The sequence below is a fragment of the Phacochoerus africanus genome, chromosome 9, assembly GCF_016906955.1.
Source record: "Phacochoerus africanus isolate WHEZ1 chromosome 9, ROS_Pafr_v1, whole genome shotgun sequence".
NCBI classification, from domain to species: Eukaryota; Metazoa; Chordata; class Mammalia; order Artiodactyla; family Suidae; genus Phacochoerus; species Phacochoerus africanus.
Window position 1 is genome coordinate 19,529,529 of NC_062552.1, and position 26,039 is coordinate 19,555,567.

Consider the following 26,039-nt stretch of genomic DNA (forward strand, 5'->3'; position numbering starts at 1 on the left):
CTTGATCAATCAAAATTAACAAGATCGAACATACCAACAGTGGATATTCATTTGAGGAGATGGAGTAAGGTCAATGGGCATTGGCCAGAATACAAAATCCAAATCAAACCATGAAGGATCACTCAACTGTGAAACAAGGATACCTTGTTTTTAAAAAATTGGCTTCCCTTCAAAAATGTCAAGCCTGAGGAATTGTCCCAATTTGGAGACTAACATGTGAAAACTAAATGCGATGATCCCGTACTGACCTAGGGGGGACAGAAAAACATGGCCAGGAGTTCCTGTTATGGTTCAGCAGGTTAAGGACCTGATGTCTCTGTTTGATCCCTGATCTCACTCTGTGGGTTAAGGATCCAGTATTGCCCCAAGCTGTAGTGAAGGTCACAGATGCAACTGGGATTTATTTAACCCCGGCCGGAAACTTCCATGTGCCACAGGTACAGCCGTTTAAAAAAAAAAAAACCACTGCCAAACATATTACAACAATCAACAAAACTGGAACATGGATTATAGATTAAATGAATGTTACATTTGAGTTTGATAATTTCACTGTGGTAATATAAGAATATCCTTGTACTTGGGACATGCCAAAATACCAAGGCAAAAGGACCAAGATACACACACCAGGAGTTCCCAATGGTGGCTCAGTGGATTAAGAACCCAACATAGTGTCCCAGAGGATGTAGGTTTGATCTTTGGCCTTGTTCAGTGGGTTAAGGACCTGGTGTTGCCATGAGCTGTGGTGTAAGTCACAGTTGCGGTTCGGATCTGGTATTACTGTGGCTGTGGTGTAGACCAGCAAATGCAGCTCCAATTTGATCCCTAGCCTGGCAACTTCCATATGCCATGGATGTGGCCATAAAAGATATATGCACCAAACTCTCAAATGATACAGAAAATATTTACATATATGTGGAGAAAGACAGGAAAAAATCAACTATACTTCAGTAAGTTTAAAAAAAAAAACTACAAAAAGGAAAACAACTGTGGCAAAACATCAAGGAGTTACTTTGTGGGTAAAGGTTACAAGGAGTATTCAGTATTACTCTTAAAACTTTTCCTAATTTATTCTAAAGTAATCTTTTTTTAAAGTTCCTTGCTGTGGCTCAGGTTCAATCTGTGGCCCAGGAATTAGGACATGTTGTGGGCACGGCCAAAATATAAAAACTTTTCACTCTACAGAGCCAGAAAGCCATGTTTTAAATTTGGGCAAGTTCCTAAAGCCTCTACATCTAGGCTCCACTAGGGGTCGTTAAGAGTTTAGAATAGCACCTAGCTGTGGGAAACGAAGTGTTCTTTTTTTTTTTTTTTTTTTTTTTTTTTTTAGGGCCACAACCTTGGCATATGGAGGTTCCCAGGCTAGGGATCTATTCGGAGCTGTAGCCGCTGGCCTACACCAGAGCCACAGCAATACAGGATCTGAGCCACATCTATGACCTACACCAGCTCACAGCAACACCGTGATCCTTAACCCACTGAGCGAGGCCAGGGATCGAACCCGCCACCTTATGGTTCCTAGTCGGATTTGTTAACCACTGCGCCACAATGGGAACTCCCCTGAAGTGTTATTTCCAAATCATCAGAAAGGATATTGTTGTTTTTTTAAAGCCACACCTGTGGCATATGTTGGTTCCCAGGCTAGGGGTCTAATCCGAGCTACAGCTGCCAGCCTATACCACAGCCACAGCCACGCCAGATCTGAGCCACGTCTATGACCTACACCATAGCTCACAGCAATGCCGGATCTTTAATCCATTGAGCGAGGCCAGGGATCAAACCCGCAACCTCATGGCTCCCAATCAGATTCTTTTCCACTGTGCCACAATGGGAACTCCAGAAAGCATTTTGAAATTATTTTTTCTTTTTCATAAAAACAGGCATAAGGCCAGAATTACAACTGTTTAAAAGCGGACAAAAAGGCCTGATTCCCATTCTTACTGAAATTACAAACCCAACTGTTGGTTTTTCTGAGTTTACCATTTAGCCAGGGGCCGTAAATCCTCCTAAAGTTATCAATAACACATACCCAAGGGACTTAAGAAGAAAAGTTAACACTTTTGAGTTTTGTGTATTCACCTGAATAGTCAGGTAACTTTCACCTATTTTATTTAGGTTTTCATTTATTCAAATTCCAACCAGAAGCTAAATACAATTGGAAACCAGTAAGCACTAAGTTTTACTCCAAAGGAGTAGGATCATTCAGATTTACTCCAATAAAAGTATGCAACCCTTAAGCAAAGCTTTTCTTCATTTAAAAGAGAAAAAAACCCAAAGACCCCCACCCCCAAAAAAACCTATACAGTAGTCTTTCCTTATGTTCATTGCACAAAATGAGTTCTGCTTTTAGAACTTTGACACTCAATGTTTTTTTCTTTTCTTTTTTGTATTTATGCAATTTAAGATACCAACTTCTCTACTTCAACAGAACCTCATAAGTTTTCCTTTAGGATGGTGTAAAAACCAGTATTTCTGCACAATTCACTGGAATTTTTTTCTCTGTAATAAAAATCTCTTCTTTTTAAAACCAAAAAACAAAACAAAAACCAAAAGGAAGGTCCTCTACCTCTCCTGGTTTTTGCAGCTATGAATATACTTCTGTTTTAATAGCTGCTTATAGCTACTTCAGACTCCAGATCTGCTTTAATGTGTTTAACTGTATCCACACTCAGCAGAATACTCTTATAACAGCAACTTGGGCAAAGAGATCTGGAAATAAAATACATATACTTATGAGTACCAGGAAACAACATGGCCCAGGAATACATGAGGCAAGAATGCCTACAATGAGATGCTTTTTTCCTCTAAGATTTCTTTCCCACAGTTCTATTTCCTTCTCTCTTTTTTAAACAACCACTTCTGGTCATTAGAATGAATCTGACAGTGCTCTGGAACAACGGTGATTATAGCAAAGCTATAAAGTTTTTAAAATGTTATTTATACCTGTTACATTCACTTCTCACCCTCCAAATACTGATGACAGATATATCAAAGCGGCAAAAGCCAGCACAAATGGAAAGACCATCAAAAATGAGTATCACCTTGTGCTTTCAGATACATTTAAGCATTTCAGTGTACAATAGTCCTTTCATTTCACATTTTTAGTAAGATGCTGATGCAGTGCAGCAAATATGCAGAGCATCTTCTTTCACACAGTCCATGCAGAAGACACCTAATTTCTTTAAGTTCTGAGATACAAATGAAAAGAAAAAAAAAAAAAAAAATCCAGGATGAACAAGTTTCAAAATGCATAGTGTTCTGTGCATGTGTCCCATTTTCTTTAACCTCTGAAAGAATAAAGTGGTAAGAAAACAAGAAAAAGAATTGCTGCTGCACACTCTGATCTTCTCCATTTTGCTGGTTAGCGCTCTATTCTGGCATATAAGGATGGAGGTGATCCTCTATGGTGCCAACTGCCCAGTGGGTAAGCTGTTCCTGTGGCAGGTAGAGGCAGATGCTGCATAACTTGAAGATTGTAGCTTTGTTTTTTGGAGTCTGGAAGGAAGAAAATTTTAATATTCTTAATAAGACTTTAAAATACTGATGAATTATCACATGACATTCTCCCACAATATTTTAAGCACCTGTGGTTACTATACAGTAGAAGAAAGCATGTAGAGTAAGGGATGAAATTATAGTCCCTATCCAAAGGAACTTTAGTTAGGGAGACAGAACCTTGCCATACAAAATACAGAAAAACAGTAAAAACATGGTACAAGTACATGCTTACAGAATTTATGCAAAATAAAAAATTAAAAGGAAAGACAGGAGTTCCGTCGTGGCGCAGCAGAAATGAATCCAACTAGGAACCCTGAGGTTGCAGGTTCGAGCCCTGGCCTCACTAAGTGGGTTAAGGATCTGGCATTGCCATGAGCTATGGTGAAGGCCAGCAGTTGTGGCTCTGATTTGACTCCCAGCCTAGGAACCTCTACATGCAGATGCAGAGAGTGTGACCCTAAAAAGCAAAAAAAAAAGAAGGAAAAGTCAAACAGACTACTTGCTAAAAGAAATTAGGGTTCAGGAATTCCTGTTGCGGTGCAGTAGAGATGAGCCCGATAGTATTCATGAGGATGCAGGTTCAATCCCTGGCCTTGCTCAGTGGGTTTAAGACTGGCCTTACCGTGAGCTGTGCTATAGGTCACAGATGTGGCTCAGATCTGGCAATGCTGTGGCGTAGGCCGGCAGTTGTAGATTCAACCCCTAGCCTGGGAACTTCCATGTGCTGCAGGTGTGGCCCTGGGGAAAAAAAAAAAAAAAAAAAAAAAAAAAGGTCAACCCAGACACTAGTCTATCCTAACATAAGTGTAAGGTGAGTAATGTTTAATATAAAATTAATAAGGTGTTAGTTTTGTATTTTATTGCTTTTCTTTCCAAGCTACATTATCATACAGTATGCCACACTCATAAAGAGAAACTATACATCAGCCTATTATCACAGGCAAGTGTCTTTTTAAAAACCTTATGATGTTTCTAATACACTATTAAGAATATGACTATATGCCATAAAACTTTTACAATTCATTCATTAGTGGACAGCTAGGCTACCATGAAACAATCATACTGATTACACTAGGCCATCATAAAGTGACCATATTGTGCTTCTTCATTATCAATATAGATTATATCTGTAAATAAATATTAATTTTTCATATTTTTGATATCTTGTGCTGGTAACACATATAGCATCTATAATATTTTGTATCATATAAGACTGGAGTTCCCGTCGTGGCGCAGTGGTTAACGAATCCGACTAGGAACCATGAGGTTGCGGGTTCAGTCCCTACCCTTGCTCAGTGGGTTAATGATCCGGCGTTGCCGTGAGCTGTGGTGTAGGTTGCAGATGCGGCTCGGATCCCAAGTTGCTGTGGTTCTGGTGTAGGCCGGTGGCTACAGCTCCGATTGGAGCTGGGAACCTCCATATGCCTCCATATGCCGCGGGAGCGGCCCAAGAAATAGCAACAACAACAAAAAAGACAAAAAGACCAAAAAAAAAAAAAAAAAGACTAATGTTATTATATGTCATTTTTTAAAAAGACCACAAAAAATTACAACAATATTGTTGAGGCAGTGGAAGACAATCATCTCATAAATAAATGACGTAAACTTAGGTATTAAATACAGCACTGTAAGTGTATTTTCTTATGATTTTCTTAATATCTTCTGTTCAGCTTAACTGTAAGAATAAATATATATAATACATACAACACACAAAACATGTTAACCAACCATTTTATGTTGTCAGTAAGGCTTCCAGTCAGCAGCAGGAAGTTTTGGGGGAGACAAAAGTTATATGTAGATTTTCAACTGTACAGGGGTCAGCACCCTTAACCCCCAAGCTGTTTAGGTGTCAACTGTATACAAATGTGGTGGCTCATATCAATTCCCTCAAGACCTAATAGAGGTCGATTCTTCCACATAATATAAGTATGTCAACACATCTCCAGCTTATAAAGATTGAGAACAGAACATAGAACAGAACATAAATGGAAGAAGGGTACCAAGAGCACTGAAGACCAAATTCATCTACAACTAGGGTGGACCAACCATCCCACTTTGCCCAGGATTGAGGGGTTTCCAAAACTTGAGACTTCTAGTACTAAAATGAGGACACTGCAGACAAACTGAGATTGTTGGTCACCCTACCTACAACCCAGGAACTTAGCTTATAATTTTTTCATTAAAAGCACTCAAGCTGTTTGTTTCATAAAGCATTAAAAACACCTGTAAATGTCCACCAACAGATGAATGGCTAAAGATAGGGTACAACAGAATACTACTCAGCCATAAAAAGAATGAAATGATACTATATGCAGCAACATGGATGGAACTAAATATTCTCATACTTGTTTGGGTTTTTTTGTTTGTTTTGTTTTAGGGCTGCACCTGCAGTCTATGGAGGTTCCCAGGCTAAGGGTCTAATTGGAGCTACAGATGCCAGCCTACACCACAGCCGCAGTCATACCAGATCCAAACCTCATCTGCAACCTATATAACACAGCTCATGGCAAAGCCAGATCCTTAACCCACTGAGCCAGGCCAGGGGTCAAACCCACAACCACACGGTTCCTAATCGGATTCGTTAACCACTGAGCCACAACGGGAACTCCCTCAGGTAGTTCTAATATCCAGCAAAATTTGGGAACCTCTGTTCTAGGGTGAGGCTCAGGATATCTGTTTCTTGTTTTTAAGTGACTTTAAAAATAATAAAATGATGAAGGGGCAAAACAAAATTAAGTAACACCCAGAAAACAGCTCGCTAACAATAAGCTTTTAAAATGAGCCCTTGAGTAGTTTAAAGAAAAAAAAAAAAAAAGAAGAAAGAAAGAAAACAAAACACCTTACCTGCAAGTGCTGTCTGTCAATGAAGAGAAACACTGACTGGTTAGGATTGTTGACAACAATTCCAGTCTTGTCCTTCCGGCTCAGAACGTGCAGAAACTGTTTTTCATAGTCACCGTGATGAAACTCAAATTTGGCCTAATTAAAAGTATAAACATTTACATGTAACTACAAACATGTTATACTACCTGAAAAATCTATCTACTGCACCCATATGCACACAGCTGTGCTGTCCAATATGGTAACCAACAGGGGCTACTTAAACTTGTATTAATTAAAAATTAAATAGTACTAGCCACCTTTCAAATGCTCAATAGTCACATGTGGCTAGTGGCCACCGTTCTGAATAGTCTCTTGAGAATGCAGAAGATTTCCTTCCTCACAGAAAGTTCTACTGGATAGCACTTCATTATATAGTTTGACCTTCAGGAAAAACTGCACCGAAGTGACTAAATCCTAATACTCAATGATTTTAAGCCAAATTTCATAAAATCAAATTTTCAAACCCACTCAGATCAAGAATCCTACCTATGTACTTTAAGCCCAATGACACCTCCCTCCTTTTTATAGCAAAGGAACACAACAGATGGTTCTTGGAAAGAAATCTATTCATCCCAATCCCAGCTGCATATCTCAATACTTAGGTATCGAGTTTCATCATCTATAGAAAGGGCACTAACCATCAGTTAAGGGGAGTCAATGAAATGTAAAGCCCACAGCTGAAATGTATTTCTAGTTCTCACACAGGCTTCTGAGGATATACGAATCCTTCAGCCTTTCTAAAAATGTTTTTATGTGCATATTTTTCAACTTTAAGTTACAAAGACCAGTTATCAAGTCATAACATTCTTTGAATTTTTTTAACATGTTACTTGATCTTCCCACAAAAATATCTGTGAAGAGGCCAAATACTAGGTGAAAAGATTAGACTAGCAGAGAATTCAAGAAACCTGGCAACCTAAAACAATCTGATACTTAAATACTGAATTATTAGTCTATTTGGTTCAAATTATCTTTATTCACCTATTATGTCAAAGACAGTAGAAAATATTGACATGGAAAAAACCATCCGTTCCTGTTGTCTAGGTTCTTACTACCCAGGAGCTCTTATCAGAAGCCATTACATAAAATATGGTATCTCTACATACCATTTTATGTAAAATATAATACTGAATTATACTTCCACACAAATCAAATACTTACTGAACTCTTAGTATATGAGAATATGTTATTAAATACTGAAAAACATGAGTAAGAGTATCTCAACCTTAAGGGACTAACATACTGCTGAAGATAAGCATATGCAAATATAAAACCTAACTTGCTTCAAATCTTTCCTTTCCTAAAACAAGATGTGGTGACTTATAAGACCCTGAAATGGTTTGTTTTTTTTGTTGTTGTTGTTTTTAATTTTATGGTTGCACCTGCAGCATATGGAAGTTCCTGAGCTAGGGAGTGTACCCAAGCCTTGGCTGCTGCCTATGCACAGCTGTGGCAATGGCCGGACCTTTAAACACACTGCGCTGGACGGGGATGGAACCCAAACCTTCGTAGCAACCCAAATTGCTGCAGTCAGATACTTAACCCACTGCACAACAGCAAGAATTCCCTGAAAGTGGATTCTTATTGTTAAGTGCTGTGGGAGAAATAATTAACAGAGTGGGCAACATGGGTAATGTTAGCAGGTAAATTTGCATTGGGCCTTGAAAGATGACAATTATTTTCCCTGGGGAAAATAGTAATGGTAAGTAATTTGGAAAATGCCATCCTAGGAAACAGAACCTACACAAACACAGGTGTGTCAAAATCAAGATGTGGTTCAAGAGAGAAAGCCTTAAGTGTTTCACTATGGCAAATATCAGGGTGGATGGAAGAAGCCAGTAGAGTATCACATGCACAAGACTGGAATGTAAGATTTAAAAAAGCCTTCCCTGTATTTCTATGGAACGTCATTTCCATAATACTTGCATATCCAAAAATGCACGAAGGAATGGTTCATACCAAAAAGAAAATTCTAATAGGCAGCATGCAAGAAGCAATTCCCAGGGAGTTCCCGTTGTGGCTCAGCAGTAGCAAACTTGACTAGTATCCATGAGGATGCAGGTTCAATCCCTGGCCTCGTTCAGTGGGTTAAGGTTGCAGACGTGGCTCGGATCCATATGGCTGTCACTATAGCATAGGATGGCAGCTACAGCTCTGAATCGACCCCTTTCCCTCTTAAGCAAAGCACTAGAAACTGTTAAGTACATCAAACGACAAGTGAAATTATAGCAAGGTGTCGAAGAAGGTTAACTAAGAACCACAAATTTATTCTTCTCCTATAAAGTTTCATATGCAAATCAACGTCTTAGAAAAAGGTTTTTTTTTTTTCCCATGGCCACACCACGGCCCATCTAAGTTTCCTAGCCAGGAATCGAATCCAAGCCACAACTGTGGCAACACTGGATTCTTTAACCCACTGCCAGGGATCAAACCTGCATCTCCACAGCAACCTGAGCTGCTGCAGCTGGACTCTTAACCCACTGCGCCACCACAATGGGAACTCCAGAAAAAGGTTTCTTAACACACTGCTTAGATCAGATAGATTCCTTTGAGAACCAAGGTTAGGTACAAAGTATTTTAGGAGTGTGTGATGCAGGGGAAGAAATTTTCCTCAAGTTCATCCAAGGGCCCTTTATAAATCAACAAATGCCTACCTTAAAAGATCTTTCTTTGACCATAATTTCAAAGACACACTGGGTCTAGTTAGAATCACCTCATTCTTAAAGAGATTCTATAATCCAAATGCTTTCTCTTCTTGCATTACAATAGTCAAAGACAGGAGGAAATCATGAAGTAAAATTTATTAGAAAGTATATTCCCAAAGAACTTTGTAAATTAGATCCTCTCCTACGAGTTTTCATTTATTTACATGTTCACCACACTTATTTCAGAAATAAAATACCTGAACAGGCCTAAAAGGCTCATCAGATTCCTTCCACCTAGAAAACAGGAGACAGACAATTTTCTCAATATCATTCCGTGGCCAAAGAATGAAATCCATCTCCTGGGTACAGCCAATTACATCCTATATAATAACCAAAAAAAAAAAAAATTACCTTCAAAGAAACAAAGCTGTAACAAGCAATCTCACAATTACAGGGTGACTATAGAAACATTCTACAAGTGCAAAATCCACTATACAGCTAAACCTTGAAGAATTTGGGCATTAGGGACACAGACCATGGAGTCAAAATTTCCAGTTGAAATTTCTGTATGTAACTTTATAGCCAGCCCCCCATATCTGCAGTTCTGCATCTGTGGACTCAACCAGCTGTGTACTAAGTGGTACTACCTATTTATTGAAGAAGAAAAAAAAAAATGCATGTTTAAGTGGACCCTTGCAGTTGCTGCACATCTGTGCTGTTTAACAGCCAATGTGTCATTTTATGTCTTAAGAGTTATAGTAAAGGACTACATACAATCTGAATAGCTCATGACCTAATTCTAATTTTTACCTTGCAGAGTCCACAGTCAGTCAGTCAGCCCAGCCTCATGAGAGGATCTATACTCATCAGTGTATGTGAAAACTCCAACTGAAGCTCTAATTTTTTGTCTTTTTCTTCTTTAAATCCCTGTACCATTATTTCCACTCTACAAAATCAGAACCTATTTAAGCAAAGATGTCTTCAAATTTGTAATATGAATCATTACCTTCTTACTACAGCTGAAATGGTATCTTTTTTTTTTCTTTTCTTTTTTAGGGCAACGTATGAAAGTTCCCAGGTCAGGGGTCAAATTGGAGCTGCAGCTGCCGGCCTACACCACAGCCACAGCAACACTGGATTTGAGCCATGTTTCTGCGACCTATGCCGCAAGTTGTGGGAACGATGGATCCTTAACCCACTGAGCAAGGCCAGGGACTGAACCCATACCCTCATGGATATTAGTTGGGTTTTTAACCCACTGAGCCACAACAGGAACTCCCTGAAATGGTATTTTTCTTATATGCTGATACTGAGGCCAATTTAACTCTTCCAGACCAGTACATGGTTATTTCTAGCTCCCCCCGACCAACCCCCAACTAATTATGGGGATCTCTTGTTCAAGTTTGCTCAGACTAACTCACTGATCTGGAGAAGTTTATTTATATGGGGCATAATATTCATCCTCCTCTGAAAAAAGAAATCCCAACGAACACTATAAAACATTAATCAATCACAGCAACAACATACACAGTTATCAACACAGTAACGTATAAGAAAGTTATCCATGTTTTAAATTCAACTTTTAAAGGGATAGTTAACTACCCATTCTTAGAAGGAAAACAAACAAATAATGCAAGCTTAACTCACAAAAACCTATCAAATCAAGACTTAAAAACAGGACTTACCCTTCTCATAGACTGGTATCGAGGAGCATGGAGCTGTACCACATCCTTCTGTAAAAGCTCTATGGAACTTTCCAAGGAATAGCTGGAATCTCGCACACCTTTCAGGATATTTTCTTCATAATTATTTGTCATGACTGGTATAACCTCAGACACTTCAAAAAGTGCTGATTTTTTCTTCTACAAGAAAAAAATAAGAGCTGTATTAACCCACTGGTAGCACGTCTCTTAACACCCAGGGTTCATATTACATAAATGTCATGTACCTTTAACTCAGCAAAATTCTTAAATGAAGTCATTTTTGTACTGAAAACACAGATTTTCAAATAGGTGGATCATTCTGCTCTTCCCCCAACCCCTTTAACTCCCCAACCACACATAAATAGAATATTTATCTGTAGGGTTTTATAGCATTATGGTATCCACAACAAATACTTTAAACAATAGAGCAAATATTTTAAACAATATTTAAAAACAAACACCAAATACACATAAGGTTAAAAAAGCAAGTTACCCTTGATATAATTTAACTGGTTCTACATACAGCAAAATTACAATCTCCGTTTAAAAACAAAGCTCTTAAGACAAATTAACCGTTTTATTCCTTGAAAGGGTCAATTTCCATTACTCCTTCTGGATATTATATAACTACAAGTGTCAATATTCAAAAGAAGGGAAAAAAAAAGTCTACCAAATTTAGTTTTAAAAAAGTCTTCAAATTTAGTTAAGACCAAGGGCTCATCAATTTAGGTTACAGAATTCAGAACTGCTCAGGACAACTGCCTGAATACTGTCCGGTCATAGAATAAAAGCAGGTTTTCATAGGCATTAGAAGAACTAGGTGGTGTAATCTGAGACATCTTAAGGATCAAACGCAAAGTTATAGTCTCACTACTCACATCTTGTATTTTTTCCAGTGAACCTACATTATAATTGCTTGTAATTATCTCTTCTTATCAATTCTGCAGTCAACTTACTAACAACAAAAAAAAGTAAACCCATGATACTGCCCTATTTGGGACAATCATTTCAAAACAAACCACTTGTGAAAACACTCTAAAATGCTATACTCTAGCAGCTAAGAGCATTCTTAAATACTAATAACAGTAGGGTAAAAATCAGGAAACTTTCAAATATCAAATAGATACCATACCAAGATGTTTCTGATGTGAAATTAGCTCATAATTTAAGCCCCAAATCAAAGTAGTATTCCCTTAATGTCATCATCTAACCTCATTCAAATACAGATCGATTAACAAACTATCCATTTAAGTTGCAGAAAAATCTACTGCTTTTTTTTTTTTTTTTTTGGCTGTGCACAGGTGTAGAAGTTCCAGAGCCATCATTGACAACATCAGATCCTTAACCTGCCAGGCCATGAGGGAATTCCTCCCCACAAACATTGCTTTTATTATGTTCTCCTTGACTATTCACAACTCATTATTTGCTTCTGAAGTGTGGAATTAATCCTGATTAAGACCAAAAAAAACCAAAAAATTCAACTGCTTTTGGTCATTCTTAATAAATTGCACTTCTAAACACAAATTAACCATTACAGTAATTTACTATTCCTAAAAATGAAGGCACACTTTTATTTCATTACATGTACCATGAGAAAAAGCACCTACAACATGGAGCTGAAGAACCAGGCTGCTCTCAGCATATAAATATTTTGATTCTATTACTTTCAAATATTCTATAGACAGTCTTTAAATTCAGTTATCAAGTTCTCTATGTAACTCCAGGTAAAGGAAATATATTGTAAAACATAAATGAGCTTCGCAATGTTACCCACCTCACGTTAACTAAAAGTGGATCTATACTAAAGCTTTGGAATTATTTCCAAACCAATGAGTACTGAAGCCTTCCATTCAGTTATACCACAACTCCTCCGAGAGAACACCCCTTAAGGGTCAAAGCATACAAATGTAGACTTGTCAAACCACTCTTTAACCTAACAACTTTATACACTTAGAATAATCACTTGGGCTAATTCACATTAAGAACTTTAAATTACCTTCTCCTTGAATACAAAGGCAATATACATCTTGAAGTCAAACTGGTCAGCTAGAGATTCTTTTTTCTTTCTAAGCTGAGCACGTAGTCTGTTCAGAGCTTGTTTCTTCCGGGAGTTTGGGTCCCCCATTTTGAAATACAGGTGGTACTAAAGCCTTTGGAAATTGTCACTAAACTATGGGCACTTTTCTTAAGACTCAAGTACAACAGAAACAAGTCATTTTTTTTTCCTGCTAATATGATTGGATAGCTAAAATCAGGACTGTAACCAAAAAACTGCACCTTCTGGCAATATTAGCAGACTGTCATATTACAGGGTCAAGAAACAAAAGCTGCTGTCCAGTCATGTTTGGACAATAAAGTTTGGGATTGGATGGGAAAAAGGAAAGGGAGGAAGGAAAGAAAGAGGAGGAAATGCTTGAACTAACTTTTTAGAAAACACATTTGGCTCAACTGCCAAAATAAAGGTGGGGGAAATGAAAAACCTATTAATAGGATTTAGGTGTGCAATAAAACACAGCTGACACCAGTCCAATCCTTAAAATCCATCCGGATTTTTTTCCCTTTTTTTGGAGAAGAGATCATGAAAAGGAATAGGGAGGGGGGAATGTAATCCTTCCTTTCCAAATATCAAAAAAAAAAGTTAAAAAAAAGCCACCAAAATAATCCCCCCAAACACCAAAACAGGGTAGGCGAATGAAACTGAAATATCCAATTGAATTTTACCCAACCAGATCCATGGCTGTGGTACCTAATTAACTCTTAGTTATTTCAGATTTCACTATTGCTATGTATTGTCAGTGCCTGTTATTGATTACACTTGGTAGTGAGCAAAGAGAAAAGTGCAAAATCGGTAGAGAAGGAAGGGGAGAGGTACAGGGTTTCCCTGCAATCAACTACAGTGTATACCGGGGGCGGGCAGCTGTTGCCCAAAGGAGCCATAAGAAAAAACAGCGGAGTCACTGCCAACTTCCCCATCACCCACATTTTCACCCTCAGGCGGCTGCTAATGCTGCTGCCAAGGAGAATCATGATGGCAGAGGGAAAGGGGGGCTTAATACGATATAATGATTCCGGCTCTGTGGTTAGACCTGATTAATGCCCGGGTTCCCAACAGCCCCAGTCCTGCAATGAGTCCTACATGCCCCGAGGGAGCCTTCCCTATAAATTTGCCCCCGTGCAAGACCGTGGGGAGTGCAACTTATCTTCTTGCGAGCATTGCTGAGGCAAAGGTGGCGGGTTCTCCTCCCAAATCCCAGGCAGTGCCCGGGGACCACCTGCCTTCCACCTCCCAGGTCCCACCCCCACCCTTTGCCTTCAGCTGCAGCGACTCACTCGCACCACGGGAGACACTGGATCACTCGAGTTTTCACTCATTTCATCGTGGAAACAATACCCGCCCGGGTAGAGGAGGCGGGAGAGGGTAAATGGGAAAGATCAGTGGGAAGAAAAGAAAATAGTTGCGTTAATATTAATTACTTTTTAAAGTATGCCCACCCCCCCCCCAAGAAAAAAAGAAAACAAGTTCCCGGATTCCGCTAGCTCTCACGTGGAACAGACCATGTTTCCCGAGTTTGGATCGTTTAGGGCGGGGTCGTTAGTTGGCTTCCCCAAGGGGCAGGGGGTGGACCCCAGATAGCTGGGGTGGGTGACGGGGAAGTCCCCTCCCTGTCCCCGCGGAGACTGGGACTCACTGACCGACTCTCGGGCGGGGTTCGGGCCCTCTAGCCGCAGCCTGCGGGCGGAGCGGTGGCGGCGGCGGCGGCGGCGGAAGAGAAGGCGGCGGCGGGGGCGCTGCTCGCAGCACGGGCAGGAGCCATGTCAAGAGAAAACCACCAGCCAACTGAGCCCCTCCATTCCCGCTGCACTGCGCACTGTGACCGGGCCGCCCGCGCTGCTGCCGCCGCTCAGCCCCGACCTGGGCCCCATAGTCTGGCTCGGCGCCCCGGGCGGCGGCGAAGGGGGAAGGACGCGGGGACGGCGGAGACGACGAGAGAAAGAGAGGAGCAGGAAGAGGAATGAAGAGGAAGAGGGGGGGGGTCGGAGTTGTACTGGCGGCGGGGGGGAGGGGAAGAAGGGGAGGGGAGCCCTGCGCTAAGGGGGTCTGTCAGCGAAGTAAACCCCCCCAAATAAAGTTATTGCAGTTCCAGCATCTGCTCTGGAGTCTTTCTTCTCCCCAAGGGTCGCGTCCCGTCTCTCAGGAAATAAGGTCGAGGAAACCCGGAGGGGGGAAAAGCCGAAGCGAAGGGTGAGCGTCCGCGGTGACCCAGCCTCGATCCCCCCCACGGGTGGCTGCGGAAGCGGCGGCAGCGACCTCGGGCGCCTCCCGGATCCGGGGCAGAATCGCGTTTGAGAAGGGACGCGAGAACAAACAACTTAAAATGGCAGCGACGGCCGCTGCGTCACCCGCCCCTCACCGGCACCGCCCAGAACTCTCTGCGGCGGCGCACCCCGCGGGCCGCCTCCATCTGCGCAGAAGTGAAGGGGGAGAAAAGACTGGTGGGAGTAGGAAGCTTTGTGTGGTTATCAAGGAAGAAGGAAAGAAGAGCAGGAGAAGGTGTGAGCAAGCTTTTAAAAGGGTGACTCTTTGAAATTAAACTTTTTATTTAGTTAATATTCCCACCTCAAAGGGGAGTTTGAGGATAAAGACTCCCCTCTTGCCCAGTAGGGAGTTTCCATAGGGCGTGGAAAGGAACTACCCATTCTCCCTCCGCCCCCTCAGTCAGGAGGGCCCAGTCTCCGGAGTTGGCCACTCGCCCCTCCCACCGCCGTCGTCATAAAGCCACGCCCTTATGCCCTCCCCGACCAGGCACCCGGATGGGCTCTCTCTTCCCGGGTCTCCGCCTTGAAGACTCCGGCTGGGCGCGGGAGGACGGGGCGGACCCGGTGGGCGGAGAGTCTGCGAAGGTGGGGCGGGGTGAAGGAGGAAAAGAAAGTGTGTATTGGACGAGTAGGCGGAGATTCTCATTTTTCCTCGTAGTGGCTTTATTTCTAACCCACTGATTGGTAGTCCTTTTGGGGGGGGGTCGGCCCCGCGGTATCCTGCTACTGAGAGTTCCAATACTTGGAATCTAAACAGCGTGCACAGAAGGTGGCTCATGCTTTCTGCTGCACGGTGGCTCCGTCGCACAAGGCTCTGTCCCCCACCTCACCACGTGCGCAGGGAGAGAGAGCGTTAAAAGGTCAAAGACGCCGTTGGAGCGTTGCTGCTGTGCCTTAGGAGAGAAACGGCTGACCTGTTGACCTGCCTCGTGGAGCATTTTAAACCTACTTTATAGAACACAATTTCTATGGTGATCCCTCAGGACCCTAGACTTAGGGCTTGTCCCTTACATGGTTTTCTGTCTTCCTCAAAATATGAAGAGAGGGGACTGGGAGACGACTCACACATCTCTGGTCACACGTCTTTGGCACCAAGGGGCACTGAGTCTCAATTTTCAGAGCTCCAGCGTGCCTATAAAAACTCAGTTAACTAATCAGAAAAAAAAAAAAGTAATCAGCTAAGGTCAACCTTCAACAAAAGCAAAACCTACATAATCCTTTATGACCTACTCTCTGATGAAATTTTAGAACGCTCTTGATTGTCTATATTACTGCCCTTCACTTGGTAAAATCAAAATAGATTGCCTGTAATGACATTTTTTTTCACCTATGAGCCAAAATAATTATTTGACCCTTAGAATAAATTGTTCACAACTTAAGGGTGAGATTCCTGAGGTTTCCAAATGATTATTAACCTTGAAAGATAAATCTAGCATTTGGCTAGTATTTTCCCTGATTGAATTTCACAATCACATAATGATAACTGTTAAGAAAACTCACATGGGTAAAATTGAGGATTTCTGGCAGTTTATGACATTGTTTTAAAAAACATAAAAGAGGAGCTCCCGTCGTGGCAAAGCGGAAATGAATCCCACTAGGAACTATGAGGTTTCAGGTTTGATCCCTGGCCTCACTCAGTGGGTTAAGGATCCAGCTTGCTATGAGGTGTGGTGTAGGTCAAAGATGGGGCTTGGATCCTGTGTTGCTATGGCTGTGGTGTAGGCTGGCAGCTACAGCTCTGATTTGATCCCTAGCCTGGGAACCTCCATATGCCAAGGATCGGCCCTAAAAAGACAAAAACAAACAAACAAAAAAACCATAAAAGAAACAAAAGAAAAAAAATAGATAAAATGGACTTAAACAAAATTAAAAACTTGTGTTGCAAACATCACCACACCAAGAAAAGTCAAACCCACACACAACCCACAGAATGTGAGAAAATATTTACAATTATAAGAGTTCCCATTGTGGCTCATCGGCAACGAACCGGACTCTAGGATCCATGAGGATTTGGGTTTGATCCCTGGTCTCATTCAGTAGGTTAAATGATCCAGCATTGCTGTGAGCTGTGGTGAAGTTCTCAGACAAGGCTCAGATCTGGTGTTCCTATGGCTGTGTTGTAGGCTGGCAGCTCTGGTTCGATCCCTAGCCTGTGAACTTCCATATCCCTCAGGTGTGGCCCTAAAAGGGGGAAAAACTGGCAATTACATATCTGATGAGAAACTTGTATAATCAGTAACTCCTCTGCCTCAATAATATTTGTTCATGTCTTCTTGATCTGGCCCCGATTTGTATCCATGCTCATTGCCATAGAAGATTAAAAATAAAAACTTCCTTAGAAATGTAATTCACACACCACAGAATTTATCTATATAAAGTGTACAAATCAGGAGTCCTCTATGGTGGCTCAGTAGGTTGAGGATCCAGTGTTGTCGCTGATGTGGCTCTGGATACTGTTGGTCCTCAGGTTTGATCCCTGGCCCAGGAACTTCTCGGTGCCATGGTTTTTGTGTAGACTTATATTTTCTATTCTCTTGAGTGGAATTACTGGGGCAAATGTTAACTCTATCTTCAACCATTTGAGAAACTGCCAGACTGTTTTTACCAAGTGGTAGCACCATTTTAGATTCTAGACAGCAGTGTATGAGCGCTCTAATTTCTCCACATCCTTGTTATGAAATGTCTTTTTTTTTTTTTTTTGCTTTTTAGGGCTGCATCCTTGGCATATGGAGATTCCCAGGCTAGGGGTCAAATCAGAGCTATAGCTGCCGGCCTACACCACAGCCATAGCAACACAGGATCCAAGCCCCATGTGTGACCTACACCACAGCTCATGGCAACTCCAGATCCTTAACCCACTGAGCGAGGCCAGGGATCAAACCCATAACTTCATAGTTACTAGTAGGATTCATTTCCACTGAGCCACAACGGGAACTCCTATTAAATGTCTTTTTGATTATAGTCATCCTAGTGGGTGTGAAGTGGGTATCTCATATTGGTTTTTATTTGCCTTTCCCTAATAATTAATTGTGTTGAGCACCTTTTCATGTATTTTTGTCACTCTATTTTCTTTGGAGAATCTCTCTTCAGGGATTTTGCTCATTTTTTTTTTAGAGTTGGGTTACTTGCCTTTTCATTATACAATCTCATCAGATATATAATTTGCAAATATTTTCTCACATTCTGTGGGTTATGGGTTTGCCTTTTCTTGGTGTGGGGTCTTTTCAACACAAAAGTTTTTAATTTTGTTGAAATTCATTTTATCTTTTTTTCTTCCATTTCTTGTGCTTTTGATGTCTTATGAAACAACTGAAAAAAATTTTACATTTATAGTAAAAGTATAATCTTTGTAGTAATCATGAAAAAAAACAGGATGGGGCAGATGTTGAGGTAAAAAAAAAATGAAGTTTTCTGTTTCAGCTACTTTGAAATAGAATCGGAGCTACCCAATCACAAGCTGAACAAATCCTCAGACACTGTGTGCTGTGGATCTAGGTCTCAGTGAGATGAACCAAAGCACAGCACCAATGTGCCCTGGAGGAAGAAAGCACTTCTAGCTCAGGTTTCTCTACAACTTGAAAGGGCTGTGCAATGAGAAGAATAATCAATGGAAACACATTTTTAAGAAGCCATAATGATACATTCCTCTATGAAATTCAGATAAAAGTCAGATACAACTCCCTTAAGGTTCAGCTTTGTTAACTATGGGAAAGTCCACTTGATTAGGTTAGAAATGCCTTCTTTAGAGTTAGGCTGCTTCAAACACAATGTGATTTGCACAGTGATGATGGTAGCACCTTGATTAAAAATACCTGCTTAATTTCGCCTTGGGGGGTTTAAATTAATTGTTCCCCATAGAGGGTTTAAGTTAGATATGTGATATTTTCTATGCTGAAATGCAGATACTGTCACAGAAATTTACATTTTTATTAAATAACTTGTTAGGAAGATTCGTGTCAACCTCTTCCCAGAAGAAACAATCTAGATGGCTCCAAGGTTAACCTCTCATCCTCTAGGCAAACCAATTTTTCTGCATTTTTCCCAAGAAGTGATTACTCAAGGATATGTTTACATAGCTTAAATACATGACAATAAAATTGCCGATAAGATATCTGACAACTGTTCTTGACTATGCTAAAAAGAACCAGACTTTTTCTTTACCTTTGAAATATACATTGTCTGAACACAATTCTCTTCTATTAAAATCTGATTTTCTCAAAACTCCCCCTAAACACACACACACACACACACACACACACACACACACACTAGCCTTTTCAGGAATTCTCAAATATTTTGTCTCCATTAGTGCTGTTAAGTTTATCAGACATGGGTCTTGAGTTTTGGTCAGATGTATGACTTACAGTTTAATAAATATGACAAACATCTAAACTGAACAAGTTTGGAGTTCCCAAGGTGGTTCAGTGATTAACGAATCCGACTAGGAACCATGAGGTTGCAGGTTTGATCCTTGGCCTTGCTCATTGGGTTAAGGATCCGGTGTTGCTGTGAGCTGTGGTGTAGGTTGCAGACGAGGCTCGGATCCCGAGTTGCTGCGGCTCTGGTGTAGGCCGGCGGCTACAGCTCCGATTAGACTCCTAGCCTCGGAACCTCCATGTGCCGTGGGAGTGGCCCTAGAAAAGGCAAAAAGACAAAAAAAAATAAAAATAAAAAAAAATAAAAACAGAAAAAGTTTATGCTTAAGTCAATTCAGGCCTAAAGAACCAGTTCTGGAGAGTTCCCAGTGAGGCTCAGCAGTAACAAACCCGACTAGTATCCATGAGGACGTTCCATCCCTGGCTTCGCTCAGTGGGTTAAGGATCAGGCATTGCAGTGGCTGTGGCTCTGGTGTAGGCTGGCAGCTGCAGCTCCAGTTGGACCCCTAGCCTGGGATCTTCCATATGCCTCAGGTGTGGCCCTAAAAAGACAAAACAAACAAACAAACAAACAAAAAACCCAAAAAAACTAGTTCTTAAACGCTTCCAGTTTGATCCTAAAAGCAGCAGCAGGGGCCTGGTCTCCAGATTTCAACTTTACTGGTTTACTGTCTAAGGTAACTGATGGTCTGGGGTAATAAAATTCCACAGTCTAATAGGGTTTATTCATAACACGTACTCAAACACATACAGCCCTCCCCTCCACAACAGAGTCACATGATTACCAAACAAAAATGATATAAAAAGGAGAAACTGTTTGTTTTTGATGCCTTTTCTTACCCTTTTGTTGGGGAGGTATAGGGAGAGAGTTAATTTCTCCTCCAGTCTTACTGTAATTTCACGTAGGCCCAAACTGTGCAGTACTTATTTGCAGGCTGATAGCTGAATACTTCACTGAGGGCCTAAAACAGATTATAGCCTTGGAAAATAAGATTTGGATAGTAACTAGCATTGTCCTGAGTATGGAACACAGTTAAAAACCAGAGGAATAAGCAGGTGTTTTTAAATTTTTAATCTCCTCTTCCTTCTTTCCCTTCTTTCTTTCTCCCTCCTAACTTTCCTTTTTTCTTTTCCACTTCTCATGCTTTATACCTACAGGTATTATTCAAAAAACATTACCTCGCCCCCTCCTATTTATACTTTGAGTTAAAGATGTATGGATTGATGTCCAAAAGAATCTGCTGATACCATTTGAGAAAGAATGTTTTACCCATTATCCCTGTTAGTTGCAATTTGTAAAAGAAAAAGAAAATGACATCAGAAACGTTTTAATTTCACTTTCTGTGAGCCTTGGTTCCAACTAATTTTTGCTTCTTCTTGACTATTAACTTCATTTCAAAAAATTTTTTTATTCTCTGTCGTTCCCCAAGTTTCAAATGCTATTACTATTCCATTTAAGGTATATAGGAAGGTTATCGCAGTCAACTGGAAAAAATCAGGCTCTGACATTTTTATTGGACATACATGGTCACCATTAGAAATAAAATGTTAAAATATTATAAAGACTTTGCTCTATGTGGTGCAGCGGAAACGCATCCAACTAGTAACAATGAGGTTGTGGGTTTGATCCCTGGCCTCGCTAACTGGGTGAAGGATTTGGCGTTGCCGTGAGCTGCAGTGTAGGGTCACAGACACTGCTCAGATCCCGCGTTGCTGTGGCTCTGGTATAGGCCGGCAGCTGTAGCTCTGATTCAACCCCTACCCTGGGAACCTCCATATGCTGCAGGGGTGGCCCTAAAAAGCAAACAAAAAACAAACAAACAAACAAAAAAACACTTTGCTTTATCCATTCTACCCAATTCCCTTACAAAAAGACCTAAGGCAAATTTGAGCAATTAATGTATCAAGGAAAATTTTAATATCTGGTGAATTTTTTTCCTTCCTTTCCAGAACACATTTCATCTTTTTCCCCAAAAGATTTGATGTTGAAAAGGGAATGGGAAAGACAACACACAGGTATAATAATTTCTTTCACAGCGTAATTCCAACTTATCTATATTCACTCAAGTATACTCTACGAAAGTACATACATTCTTTGTTCAGTGACAAAATAATATGTGTGTGTATAAAATGCTATGTGCAAATATATACATAAGTGTACAGAGTACCGACACCCTTTTTCATTTGAACATTGCATTATCTCTGCATAACCAATTATGCCAAAATTTAGTGGTTTAAAACAACGCACATTTACTATCTCATAATTTCTGTGGGGCAGAAAACCAGGAGCAGCTTAACTGGGCGGTTTAGGCACAGAGTCGCTCATGAGGTTGTAGTCAAGATAGTGGCCAAGGGAGCAAGTCATTGGAAGGCTCGACCCAGGTGACTGCTGGCAGGAGGCCTCAGTTTCTCACCACTTGAGCTTCTCCATTGGGCTTCTTGAGTGTCTTCCAGAGATGTCTAAGAGAGAGGGAGATGGAAGCTTGGAAGTCACCCTGCACCCATATTGGTCACATAAGCCACACCTTAGTCAATGTGAAAAGGAACTGCACAAGAGTGTGGATACCAAGAGATGGGGCTCATCAGGGCCATCGTGGAGGCTGGCTATAGAAACATCATTTGTGGGGGTTCCTGTTGTGGCTCAGTGGCAAAGAACCCGACTAGGACCCATGAGGACTCGGCTTTGATCCCTGGCCTCGCTCAGTGGGTGAAGGATCCAAGCATTGCTGTGAGCTGTGGTGTAGGTAGCAGACTCGGCTCAGATCCTATGTTGCTGTGGCTGTGGCTGTGGCTGGCAGCTGTAGCTCTGATATAGGGGAACTTCTATATGTTGTGTGTGGCCCTTAAATGAAAGAAAGAAAGGAAGGAAGGAAGGAAGGAAGGAAGGAAGAAACATCACTCGTGTTATGCACAAAACAAATAGGAGCCACATAAGGGCCCTTATCAAAGATCTCTAGTTCCATCACAGGCTATGTTAGGTTAGAGGTCAACAAACTTTTTCTTAAAGAGTGATGGTAACTATTTTTGGCTTGAAGGCCATACTGTCTCTGTGGCTACTATTCAACTCAGTAGTAGCACTGAAGGCAGTCATAGATAATAAAGAAATAAACATAAATGGTTGTGTGCCAGTAAAATTTTGCCGAAACAGCTGGCCTGCAGGCTATAGGTTGCTGACCCTGGACAGCAGTAGTTTATACTCAGTGGCTTAAATAACAAGGATTTACCTGTTATATTATACTTTCATCACAGGCCTGCAGAGAGACTGTTCATTATGGACTTTTAGGAATTCAGAATTGTGGAACCTCATAAGCTTGCATGATCACTGAAGCAGAAAACAGGAAATTGACAAATCCCTCAATGGCTTTTAAAGAGTCTGCCTGGAAGTGACATGACTCCCACTCTCGTTTCTTTGATCAAAGTAAGTCACATGGCTACCCCTAGCTTCATGGCATGAAGATAGTACACCAGAAGGGTGGTGAAGCTGATGTATTTGGTGAATAGCTCTTAAAACTACCAGAAGTGGAGTTCCTGTCATAGCCTCAGTGGTTAACAAACCCGACTAGCATCCATGGGGACACGGGTTCCATCCCTGGCTTTGCTTAGTGGGTTGAGGATCCGGTGTTGCCGTGAGCTGTGGTATAGGTCACTGATGTGGCTGGGTTCTGGCATTGCTGTGGCTGTGGCATAGGCCAGTGGCTATAGCTCCGATTCAACCCCTAGCCTGGGAACCTCCATGTGACTACCAGAAGCATATTATTTCTCATTCTCTTGGAAGTTCCCTGGTGGCTCAGTGGGTTAAGGATCTGGCATTGTCACTGCTGTGGCTTGGCTCACTGCTGTGGTGAGGGTTTGTTTCCTGGCTTCCTGGCCCAAGAAATTCTGCATGCCATGGGTGAGGCCAAAAGAAAAAAAATTCTCTTGCTCTTGTTCTACCAGCAGACCTCTTTCCCTTGTTGTTGTTGCTGTTTTTTTCAGGGCTGCACCTGCGGCATATGGAAGTTCCCAGGCTAGGGGCTGAATCAGAGCTATAGCTGCCTGCCTGCACCACAGCCATAGCAATGCAGGATCCAAGCTTTGTTTGTGACCTACATCACAGCTCACAGCAATGACCACTGACCAGGACCAAGGATGCACCTACATCCTCATGAATACTAGTCGGGCTCTTAACTGGCTGAGTCACAATGGGAACTCCCCTCTTTCCTTTTTAATTAAAAATGACACTGTTAGCAATGCTATGGAAATTCTAGACTATAAAATCTATTTTTCCATCACATTTCGCTACTTTATTTTTTTCCCCAAACTACTCTTGCTTCCATTGATTCGACTCTGGTGAATCTGTCTATGGCTATTGCTTTCAGCAAACATTTATACTACAAACCTGTTTTTTCCCTTAGTGTGGAAGAATAGGCATTCTTCAGCCTAGAATGGAGTGTTCCCAATTCAGCTTCCAATTCAAAGACAGGCCTCCTACTGTTTCCAGGAAAAAAAGAAATATGAGCTGCTGTGTACCCCCCTTCTTGCATATAGTAGAGAAGTTAATCAATTATAAATGCTTACCAAATATTTACCACATATGCATACTGTGCTATGTTTTGAAGGATAGAGAAAAATAAATACCTCTGCCTAAAGAGTTTTAAATAGTCACCAACATAATAATAAACATCTGAAATAAAACTGAGCAATACTAGACTGTATAATTAAGAACTGAATTGTTAGTGACAGGTACTGAGTTGGCTAGCAGTAAGCTGAAAGGAAGGTCATTGAAAGCTGGATTAAATAGATGGGATTCATGGAAGAAGTATGCTCAAGTTAGCTTCAAAAGTTGGGAAGAATTTCATTAGGCTTAGGTAGAAGAGAAGGAAGAGAAGCAGGAAGTTTCTGGAAAAGAAACACAATAACTTAGGGCATGAAGATAGATGCTAGTTGGTGTATTCATGAGACAGTAATGATATCAACCTAAACATGGTGGAAGACCATATGGTACCCATTTAGAAAGAGCAAGAAATAATTTTAAAAAGACAGCAGTTCTAATACAACATTGTAAATCAACTATATTTCAATAATAACAATAATAAAAGATCGAAGCTTTGGTTCAAAATAACAGCCTAAGCACAGGCATTTGTCTTCCCTCCCTTACAAGACACAATTTAAAATAACAATAAAGGAGTTCCCGTCGTGGCACAGTGGGTAACGAATCCGACTAGGAACCATGAGGTTGCGGGTTCGGTCCCTGCCCTTGCTCAGTGGGTTAACGATCCAGCATTGCTCTGAGCTGTGGTGTAGGTTGCAGATGCGGCTCGGATACCACACTGCTGTGGCCCTGGCATAGGCCGGCGGCTACAGCTCCAATTGGACCCCTAGCCTGGGAACCTCCATATGCCGAGGGAGTGGCCCAAGAAATGGCAAAAAAAGACAAAATAATAATAATAATAATAATAATAAATAACAATAAAGAATTTTTTAAGTGAATAAAGCCATAGGAATTCCTGTCGTGGCTCAGTGGTTAACGAATCTGACGAGGAACCATGAGGTTTCAGGTTCAATCCTTGGCCTTGCTCAGTGGGTTAAGGATCCTGTGTTGCCGTGAGCTTACGCAGCTCGGATCCCATGTTGCTGTGGCTGTGGTGTAGGCCAGCAGCTACAGCTCCGATGAGACCCCTAGCCTGGAAACCTCCATGTGCCACAGGATCGGCCCTAGAAAAGGCAAAAAGACAAAAAAAAAAAAAAGAATAAAGCCATAAAAGCTTATCTGGGAACAGGACAAGAAGCAGACAATAAGTTTAAACATGGATGAACTGGTGCTAAAGTGAATGAGTGGCAGAAGCCAAGTTAAAGTCCTCCTCTCTCCAGCTCCCTATCCTTTCGTTATAACTATAAACCTCCCTGTTTAGCTTCTGAACACTAGAACTCCTGGTTGATTGCTTCTGTTTTCTGGGCAATCAACTAGCAGGAAAACAGTCCAATATACAACAGTAGGACAAACAAATCTAGAAAAAAAATCAGGTCTATTTCCCCTTTTTCAGATATAAAAAAAAGCACCCCCTCATCACCGGACACACAGGGGAATTCAGTTATATAAAATAGAATTTTTTAAAAAAACGGAAGAAGCAAAAATAAAGGCTGACTTCACAAGAACCACTTTAACAGAAAAAGATTTTTTTTAAAACATTTAATTAATACTCTCAGAGATATTACAGAAAACAATGAATACCTAATGTAAAAAACAAACAAAAACCAACATGTTGCTATAAATAAGAAACAATTGGAAAGACAAAAAGACAAGAAAAATCACTTGGAAACTAAAAATATGCTTGCCAAACTTAATTTTTTTTTCTAGAATGTTGGAAATATGACATTAGAAAAGAGAGAAAGACAAAAAATAAAGTGAAAATATAAAAGACCTAGAGGTCCAATCCAGGTCTAAGTTCTACCAATAGGAGTTTCAGAAAGAAAGCTCAAAGAAAGTGCAACAGTAGAGGCTGTTAGAGAAATCATTGAAGAAAATATGCCAAAGCTAAGATAGCCATGGATCTTCAGATGGAAAGGGTATACTGAAAGATAAGCCAGATAATATTAGATGTACTAAGGAAAAGAGAAGATCCAGAAAGTACTCAGAGATG

The 26,039-nt window shown here is 40.9% G+C and overlaps 1 protein-coding gene across 2 annotated transcripts; it reads right to left on the bottom strand.

The window, feature by feature from the left end:
- Positions 1-2,062: 2,062 nt before the first annotated feature.
- Positions 2,063-15,096, bottom strand: C9H6orf62 (chromosome 9 C6orf62 homolog). 2 transcript variants are annotated; one of them, XM_047795348.1, is made up of 5 exons: positions 14,057-15,096; positions 10,709-10,885; positions 9,281-9,403; positions 6,340-6,474; positions 2,063-3,492 (listed from the first exon to the last, which is right to left on the bottom strand). In XM_047795348.1, exons 1-5 carry the CDS (start codon positions 14,096-14,098, stop codon positions 3,367-3,369), a joined length of 603 nt encoding a protein of 200 aa, XP_047651304.1. In that variant the 5' UTR covers positions 14,099-15,096; the 3' UTR covers positions 2,063-3,366. The 2 variants fall into 2 exon arrangements, with proteins under 2 accessions (XP_047651304.1, XP_047651303.1); XM_047795347.1 differs by having other exon boundaries at positions 12,723-15,096.
- Between the last annotated feature and the right edge of the window lie 10,943 nt (positions 15,097-26,039).